Source organism: Poromitra crassiceps (genome assembly GCF_964638095.1).
Source record: "Poromitra crassiceps genome assembly, chromosome: 22".
Classification (NCBI taxonomy): Eukaryota; Metazoa; Chordata; class Actinopteri; order Beryciformes; family Melamphaidae; genus Poromitra; species Poromitra crassiceps.
In genome coordinates this window covers 15,041,770-15,051,739 of record NC_139647.1, presented here as the reverse complement: position 1 = coordinate 15,051,739, position 9,970 = coordinate 15,041,770, and the positions used below count along the sequence as shown (strand labels likewise).

The following is a 9,970-nucleotide window of genomic DNA, read 5'->3' as shown; positions in this document are numbered from 1 at the left end:
ACCCATTTTCATTCAGCTATCTTCAGCTGAGATGTCAACAAGTGACCCATTTGAAAATAGCTTTTCCCTGGACACAATTGAGCCTAAATTTAGAGTGTTATTTAGCCGCCTTCCCGACAAGCTAGCATGACCTGCTTGGTACCTATGGATGCTTTAGATCTTCTAGACATCAGATACGTCACTCTGGCTTTCAAACTTGACCCCGCTACGTCCATTTGTTTGAAATCGGGAGATTAACGGGAGAAATGACCAATCGGGAGCACAGCAGGAGAAAGGGTTAAAAATAGGGAGACTCCCACAAAAATCAGTGTTGGCAGGTGTGTCTAGTTCGTTAAGGGTTTTGTCTACATTAAGCCTTCTATGTTAGCCTAGTGTTTGTGTCCTAACTGTGTGTGTGTGTGTGTGTGTGTCCTTGTGTGTGTGCATGTGTGTCCTTGTGTGTGTGCGTGTGTGTCATCCCAGAACTGGGAGGAGGAGTGGGAAAAGATTGTGAAGATGGCGTCTCCCATTTCCAGTAGCAACGGCCTCCAGTATGACTCTCTGGAGGACATCCACATCTTCATCCTCTCCAACATCCTCCGCAGACCCATCATCGTCATCGCAGGTACAGTGCTCACTTTTGATTGGCTCAAAGTCTCACCAACCACACGCCTCAGATACCAACCGAACGCCTCAGCTTTCTGTTGTGTCGGTTTCTTTTCTACGGATCCATACTGGTCAGTGTCACTGCATAACCACATCCATCTTGGTTAGCGGAGTGGATGCTTATAAACTAGGCAGGGCCAAAATTGGTTTGGCCGATCAGATTGCAATCCGTTTTCAATGTGTCTTGGCGGCGTTTACACCTGTACTTTCAAGTGGTCGAGCACAATCTGATTGCAATCTGATGACAGAAAATGCATGTTAATGCCAGGTGTAAATGGCCTCATACTTATAAGGTGCCCATATATGGCAGGTTGAAATTATTTTATTTTTTTACGCTGTGCACTTTGATCGAAAGGTTTCTGTATTTGCACACTGGCTAATTGATAAATGGCTTCCATTGTTAGCATGTCTCACTACACTCATTAATTACTGCTAGCTTGAAGCTAAAAGGCGTAATTTCAGTGCACAAGGACAAATGTCGATTTTCTTGCTACAATGTGACAAGTAAAAATAACAAAATCAAACTACAATTACAATTCAAATGTCAAGATATAAGTAGATCTTGGGTTGATTTTTGGTTCAATCACTAACAGACCAGGTGGTGAGGAGTATGAAGTCTGGCTCCTCCTTCTCTCCTCTGAATGTGGGCGGGATCTATCTGCCGCTCCAATGGCCGCCTACCGAGTGCTACAAATACCCCATAGTGCTGGGCTACGACTCGCAACACTTTGCCCCCCTCATCACCATCAAAGACAGTGGACCAGGTAGGAAACACAGACAGACAGGTGCTATGTTGTCCTCATCACCATCAAAGACAGTGGACCAGGTAGGAAACACAGACAGACAGGTGTTATGTTGTCCTCATCACCATCAAAGACAGTGGACCAGGTAGGAAACACAGACAGACAGGTGTTATGTTGTCCTCATCAGCATCAAATACAGTGGACCAGGTAGGAAACACAGACAGACAGGTGTTATGTTGTCCTCATCACCATCAAAGACAGTGGACCAGGTAGGAAACACAGACAGACAGGTGTTATGTTGTCCTCATCACCATCAAAGACAGTGGACCAGGTAGGAAACACAGACAGCCAGGTGCTATGTTGTCCTCATCACCATCAAAGACAGTGGACCAGGTAGGAAACACAGACAGACAGGTGCTATGTTGTCCTCATCACCATCAAAGACAGTGGACCAGGTAGGAAACACAGACAGACAGGTGCTATGTTGTCCTCATCACCATCAAAGACAGTGGACCAGGTAGGAAACACAGACAGACAGGTGTTATGTTGTCCTCATCACCATCAAAGACAGTGGACCAGGTAGGAAACACAGACAGACAGGTGCTATGTTGTCCTCATCAGCATCAAGGACAGTGGACCAGGTAGGAAACACAGACAGACAGGTGCTATGTTGTCCTCATCACCATCAAAGACAGTGGACCAGGTAGGATACACAGACAGACAGGTGTTATGTTGTCCTCATCAGCATCAAAGACAGTGGACCAGGTAGGAAACACAGACAGACAGGTGCTATGTTGTCCTCATCACCATCAAGCGCGCTTGTGTGCATATGAAAGAGACACGTAATTCAAAACAGCTAAAAAAAACAAAAAGTCATCCATAGAGTTATACAATTTACCATTTCTAGAGTGAACATAACTCAGCATTTCGAGCACGCGTTGATTTCTTTATTGTCATTGTAGTTTTTATGTAACTTTGGCCCACGTTCCCCAGAAATCCGAGCAGTACCGCTGATCAACCCGGGCCGGGGGGGCTTTGAGGAGCTGAAGATTCACTTCCTGATGGAGAAGGAACATCAGCAGAAAGACAGGCTCTTGAAAGACTACCTACTGCTCATGGAGATCCCAGTCATCGGCCCGGGCTATGACGCTACACGCATCATCAACGCTGCACGGTACCCACATACTACAAGCCCTGTACCCTAAATACATCATCAACACTGCACGGTACCCACATACTACAAGCCCTGTACCCTAAATACATCATCAACGCTGCACAGTACCCACATACTACAAGCCTTGTACCCTAAATACATCATCAACACTGCACGGTACCCACATACTACAAGCCCTGTACCCTAAATACATCATCAACACTGCACGGTACCCACATACTACAAGCCCTGTACCCTAAATACATCATCAACACTGCACGGTACCCACATACTACAAGCCCTGGCTGTACCCTAAATACATCATCAACACTGCACGGTACCCACATACTACAAGCCCTGTACCCTAAATACATCATCAACACTGCACGGTACCCACATACTACAAGCCCTGTACCCTAAATACATCATCAACACTGCACGGTACCCACATACTACAAGCCCTGTACCCTAAATACATCATCAACACTGCACGGTACCCACATACTACAAGCCCTGTACCCTAAATACATCATCAACACTGCACAGTACCCACATACTACAAGCCCTGTACCCTAAATACATCATTGACTAAACACGTGACAGACTCACCTCCTACTCATAGGCCTTGGCTAAATACCACATACAGTATTGCATGGTGTGGCTCAAGATGGAAGGTGGTTGATGATCATCAGAGTTTTTTCAAATACTACAGTCACATTTGAATTGGTACACTGACAACGACAATGGTGTGAATAAAAGGCGATGTCAACTTTGAATCCAATTACAAACAACGTGTATGAAATCACCACCAACATCTCCGCTATGTTTAGGGCTGTAATGTGTCTCTCTGTCCCCAGGCTGGACGAGGGCAACCTCCCAGAAGACATGAACTTGATGGAGGACTACCTGCAGCTGGTCAACCATGAGTACCAGCGGTGGCAGGAGGACAAGGAGCAGGCGTGGGCCGCCCAGCCCCAGCGCCCGCCGCCCTTCTCCGTCTCCCAGCTCTCGCTCATTGAGATCCGCTGTGCCACCCCGCGCTGCACCTTCTACGTCTCCGTGGACACGCAGCCACACTGCCACGAGTGCTTCGAGAAGAGGCAGGCGACCACCCCTGCAGGAGCCAGGATGGAAGGGGTGGTGCAGACGAAGGGAGGAGGCGTACAAGGTGGAGCGGGGGCGATGGGCGGACCGGAGACTGAGGGGAGCTGCCCGCACTCCTCCTCCTCCTCCTCCTCCGGGAGGGGGCCGGTGTTGTCCAGCCCCCGCTCGGCCCCGCCCACCGCTCCCAGCCTCAGCCTGTACAGCGAGACGCACGCCATGAAGTGCAAGACGCCCGGGTGCCTCTTCACCCTCAGCGTGGAGCACGATGGACTTTGTGAACGCTGCTTCAACTCCAGGCAGACGACCCACGGGCCCCCGGGAGCCGGGCCGGCCGCCGCGGGACCTCCGGGCCCCAACGGGGGGCCCGTGGCCCCCCACGCCGCCCAGTGGGGGGGCCGCGAGGCAGAGACAGAGCGCTGCAGTATGTGCAGACAGGAGGCGTTCAGAATTTTCAACGGCCTGTGTCCGCCGTGCATGCAGAGACAGCAGGCTCCGGAGAGGGGAGAGCCGCAGCAGAGCAACCCCAGGACTGAGGCCTCGTCGTCAGCCTGGAGCCAGGCCAGGGACGCCGAGCGGCCGGGCCTCACCCTGACCCCGGGGCACGCCTCGGCCTGGCAGGCTCCGCTGGCGCGGCCCTGCAAAAGGTCTGGCTGCCAGTTCTTTGGGACGCCAGAGAAGTTGGGTTTCTGCACTATTTGCTACGTAGACTATCAGACCAACCACCGTAAGTCCTACAACTGAACTTGGTTAGCTAGAAGGTTATTCAGGTGTAGAACTTGTCGAGGGCTAAAAGAAGTAATCCAAACATTTTTTGTCAAGGTGATTTTACTTTTCAGAAAACGTGAGGGTAAACTGGGCTTATATGATTGCTTGTGTGTGCGTTCCAGACTTGACTCCTCCCCCACCCCCGCTCCAGAGCCGGCATGGTTCGGAGGCGGGCTTCCAGAACCCCACGCGGTGTCGGGGGAGTGGCTGTGGTGCGGTGGGCAAGGCGATGCTGGAGGGCTACTGCAACAAGTGCTACGTCAAGGAGCAGAGCGCACGGCTCAACCAAGCTGCACATCGCACACCACACTCCCCTCCTCTGGTGATGGTAGGTACTGTCTGCCATACCTTCTGACCTCTTTCTCTCCCCTGTCTTCACCTCCCTTCTATCATCTGTTCTTTTGTCTTCTGCTTGTTGTGTTTCTCTTTCTTTTTCTCTCACTCTCTCTGTGGATCCTCTTCTCTCTCATTTCATCTCACTGGTACACAGTCTCTTCTAGCCTGGTCAACCATCCTGGTCACGTGACCTCTCATTCTGTTTGCTTCTGTGGATCCGTCTGGCCTACAGCCCCGCCCCCAGCCATTTACACAAATGACAAAGTCCACAGGCCAATCGGGGACCTGCCTGGTAGTTGACAACCTAATGGGCCAATCAGGGTAAAACAGTAATGGCGACTCCCGAAGCGACGAGCGGTAACGTTAGTGGAGTAAACACGGCCGTAAGTGCAGTTATTGCAGAAATATCCCCCCAATAACAACAAAACAAGAACAAGAGGATACACCAGCGGGGTTTCTCGCCTGAAAAGACGTTTTTGCCGCTCTTCCGAGTGGATTTGGATTTGGCTGATTGGCTTGAAGGACTGGATTTGGTGACACTTGATTGGCTGAAGGAGTTGTCTGTCAAGGCAAGTAGTCCCACCCACTGAGATCACTGTGGACGGATTGGAGTCCAGACCATTGACTGTATAATCCAGACCGATACGTAGAGCGAAACAGGATGTGATGTCACGTATCAGGATGCTTTTGTCCAGGCTCATTATTGTTGGCCTCACTTATAAAACAGATGCTATAATCCAATAATTGTTGGTCCGGTAAAGTTTGAGTTGACTCATTCATTGGATTCTCCTCTTTCTCTCTGCTCTCCCTCTTCTTCTCTGTAAATAGCGGGACAGAGCGGCCAAACCCAGATCATCCCAGCAGTCCCAGACCCAGCAGTCCCAGACCCAGCAGTCCCAGACCCAGCAGTCCCAGACCCAGACCCAGACCCAGACCCAGACCCAGACTCAGACCCAGCAGACCCAGTGCCGGCGGAGTGGCTGCAGCAACGTGTCCCCGGGCTGCACGGACCTGTGCCCAGAGTGCCACACGCGCGGCGCGGGCCGGGAGGCGGGCCGAGAGGCGGGCAGGCGGGCGCAGGCGCCCAAGGAAAAGTCCAAGCAGCGGTGCCGGACGCAGGGCTGCGACCACTACGCCAACCAAGACAAGCAGGGCTACTGCAACGAGTGTGACCACTTCAAACAGATCTACCGCGGCTGATCACGTGATCATGTCCCACACCCATGCGGCTGATCATGTGATCATGTCCCACACCATGCACGCAACGATCGCTAGCACGCTAGAGCCGCCGCCCCCGCTCCGGGCGTCCCATGCCAGTCAATGCACCTCTGATACTAACTAACCAACTAACTAACTAGCTAGTGACTAACTAGTTACCTTATGGCCTGAAAATCCAACCCCCCCCATGTAGAATGTGAAGAGAGAGTGTGTGTACGTGGGGGGGAGTGAGTGTGTGCGTGTTCGCAGTAGACATGGCCTCCAGAATACCTCTTTGTGCAATTACTATCATCTGATCTGCCATGTACACTTACACGGTGAGAGGTTTGGCTACATGTCAGAGCAACTGACTTAACTCTTGTGTACAATATGTATTTACAATATATATATATATACATACATATATATATATATGTATATACAATATGTATTTAGAGGTACGCAGTGAACCGTGCCGGACAAAATGATTGTATGTTGACATAACGAAAAGCATCTGACATTGCTTTCTAGACCACAGCCAAGGATTCTATACCCCCTGTCTGTCTGTGTTACCCGTCTGTCTGCCTGCCTGTCTGTCTAGTATTTGTTCTGTAGAGTGACAGAGGCTGGGGATGTCCAGCAACAAAATCAAGTGACAAGAAGAATTGAGCCAAACTGGGCCAAATGAAATCTTACAAATCTGGGTGAATTCAAATCTGTGCAACTTTGAAGCATTGGCTCAAGTCTGCCTGGATTGGAGAGGGAATGAGATGCAGTTGGGGACCAGTCACTGATTTGAGATGCCTTCATCCTTGTTGGGCTCAGCTCACTAAAAATCAATCGTCTCAATATAGACGATTTGACAAAAAAAAAAACTCTTGCAAACAATATTCTAAAATCACACAATTAATTTTCGGCCAGTTTATATTTGGACATGCATCAACCGCAGTTCACTTATTCACCCAGAGGTGATCGGTTGATATAAAATGAACATTTGGAAATGAGTGATATGGAAGGTGGAGCAGACAGAACAGTGTGAGACAGACTGGGCATGCCCCTGCTAGTTTTGGTGCTACATGTACAGAAATACAAGCCTCTTCATTGTAGCCAACATGCTGGCGCGGAGGTGTGCACGGACACAAGGCAGAGAACACAGGAGAGATACGACTCATTCTCTTTCTTTTCCTCTTCCTCTTATTTCTCCTCTTCTCCCTCAGAAGGGATCTGTTGCCTTGGTCTTTGTTTTCCTCTTTACTGTCGACCACTTTAGCACCTAGAGAGGCATACAAGCCCCCCACCACACACACACACACACACACACACACATACAAGCCCCCCACCACACACACACACACACACAAGCCCGCCCCCCCACCACACACACACGGACACACACATACACATACAAGCCCCCCCACCACACACGGACACACAAATACACATACAAGCCCCCCCACCACACACATACACATACAAGCCCCCCACCACACACACACACACACACACACACACACACACACACACACATACAGACACACATACACATACAAGCCCCCCCACCACACAGACACACATACACATACAAGCCCCCCCACCACACACACGGACACACATATACGCATACAAGCCCCCCAGCACACACACACACACACACACACACACACACACACACACATATACACATACAAGCCCCCCCCAGCACACACACACATATACACACACACATCGTGTAGCTCCAGTCCTGTCAAGAGGGGATTGCCAGCTAGAGCGAAAGGACAAAATAATGACAGGTGAAGTCTTGACAGAGCATTATCAACTTAACCACACACACACACACACACACACACACACACACACACACACACACACACACACACACAGTAAGATTGTAAGCACCCCACCCCAGCCTGAGGTGATGTAAAGGTGAACCTGTGGTACAGTCTATGGGAGGAGTCTCCTCCTGCCCCGCCCCTCTGGATGTGCCAAGGCGACAATTTGAACTGTTCAGACAGCGATCCACTTTGCCTGTTCTGGCCAAGCTCATTTCTCTGAATGTGTTTTGTATCGGGGCTGATCCCCGATCGGTTTTGCCTTTAAATAGTGATTGAAATGGTTTGGACCCGAGGGGCCTGGTCACTGATCCTGGATCAGCGCCCCCACCTATAAGATGCTTTGTGAATATGGATCTTGGTCCATATCGTAGGACCTTCAAACCCGATGCCTCATCTCCAACACACACACACAACACACGCACATGCGCGCCTGGAATACGCAAAATTGACATTCCTGTTTTTGTTTTTTTCTTTGTTTTCAGATTTTAATGTATTTGAATATATTTGGTTTCTGCAAAAAGAAAATACAAAAAAAAACATGCCATCAACCACCAAACAGTTGTTGTTACCTCCTTAAAAATGGCCGGCCTGGACTGTTCTAATGAACTAACTCCAGTGCCGTAGATATCAAGACATCAAGCTACCTAAATGCTGTTTGAGCTTTTTCATGCTAACAACCGCCAAATGGATACAGTTTATGGGTGTAACAATACGCACAGAAGGATATCATGCAAAACTAAAATTGAGACGAAAAAGTCGAAAGGTGTTAAAAAACCGTTGTCGTAAATTGAAATTCAAATGTAAACAAGACTGAAAATAATAAAATAAGTCAAATAGATAAATAAATAAAAACGCTTAAATCAAGGAAATGTCTCTGGCATTTTTGCTGAATTGAAAAGGTAGCGAACCGTTACACCACTATGTGTTGTAACGAACCTAATCATGAATTCTGTGAACTGTTACACCCCTAATACAGTTTGTCTAAAATTCTATCAAATGTATCCAAAGAAGAAGAAATATTTATCTATAGAGATGCACTTAAGCATAAATACATCTATTGTGCAAACTGAAAAAGCCCCCCCCCCCCTCCCCCCATGGTTCTGAAAAGCTTGTGATCGCTCTCTCTCCTGCTGTAGGCAGATGTCTCTCTCTCCTGCTGTAGGCAGATGTCTCTCTCTCCTGCTGTAGGCAGATGTCTCTGTGGCTCCAGTTAGGAATGCGTAGACAAACAGGCCTTTTCGTTCAGCTGTATGTAGAGCCGTTGGCCCGGCCCCCGGCGTCGGCGGCCTAAAAGTAGATCTCTGTGTGCTTTAATCACCTCTAGACAAACCTTAATCAATTAAAGGCCAATTAGTGATCAGCTCGTTAAGGCCCCTTTCGGGGTTGCTGGGACTGAGCCTGATTGGGATGGGATGACAGAGTTGCACATGACTTGTCTAAGCTGCTGAGGCATTACTGGCTTAGGGACATTCCAACAGAAAGAGCATTCGCATAAACGCAGAAGGTGTAAGAAAACATGCAAACAGTGTGGACGTTTCTTTGTGTGACCTTTCGACAATAGGGTATTGTATGAAAAAAAGCCTTGTTTTATTTGTTCAGTATTTATTCATATCAAGATATCTGTATTGTGTGATTCAATAATTATTTATATGTTGTCCTGAAATTAATTATTTTTATTAAGAAATCTGAACTTTGTCTACTGTGGTTCTTGTGTGCGTGTGTGTGTGTGTGTGTATGGGGCAGCCCCTAGATCAGTGATACTCAACTTGCGGCCCGGGGGCCAGATGCGGCCCGCGATAGGTTGCCAAGTGGCCCCCTGACCATTTTCTAATTCATAATGAAAACTTAACGTTAAATAAAGTTTGACTGAGCTCCAGCTAAATTGTCAAATATTGCCTGCCGCCTACTCACCAACCAGGCACTTGTAGTAGGCTACTTAACTAACTTTACTTAACCTAACTATCCTGTGTGCACACAATTGTCAGACTAAACTCCAACTGACACCCCAAAAACCTACAATCCTCATCAGAAAGAAATATATTAATGTTTGTTTATTATTTATAAACTTATTTAAAATAATAAAATTATTTATGCAGTACTCGAGTTCTCATTTTAAGGACTCATATCTCGACTTGGACTTGAGCAGTGTCATCACAAAAGTAACATAATACATGTAATATATTACTTTTAGCAGT

General features: G+C 48.3%; 1 protein-coding gene across 1 annotated transcript in view; it reads left to right on the top strand.

Annotated features, from left to right (window-relative positions):
* The window catches only part of tnfaip3 (tumor necrosis factor, alpha-induced protein 3), a 25,461-nt gene extending 15,991 nt beyond the window's left edge, over window positions 1–9,470 (top strand). The window contains exons 4-9 of the mRNA XM_083658370.1: window positions 463–604; window positions 1,239–1,409; window positions 2,382–2,562; window positions 3,399–4,369; window positions 4,533–4,738; window positions 5,575–9,470. Of these exons, the coding sequence (XP_083514496.1) occupies window positions 463–604; window positions 1,239–1,409; window positions 2,382–2,562; window positions 3,399–4,369; window positions 4,533–4,738; window positions 5,575–5,946 (2,043 nt within the window). The 3' untranslated portion in view covers window positions 5,947–9,470. The remainder of the gene's footprint in view (window positions 1–462; window positions 605–1,238; window positions 1,410–2,381; window positions 2,563–3,398; window positions 4,370–4,532; window positions 4,739–5,574) is intronic.
* Window positions 9,471–9,970: the final 500 nt, after the last annotated feature.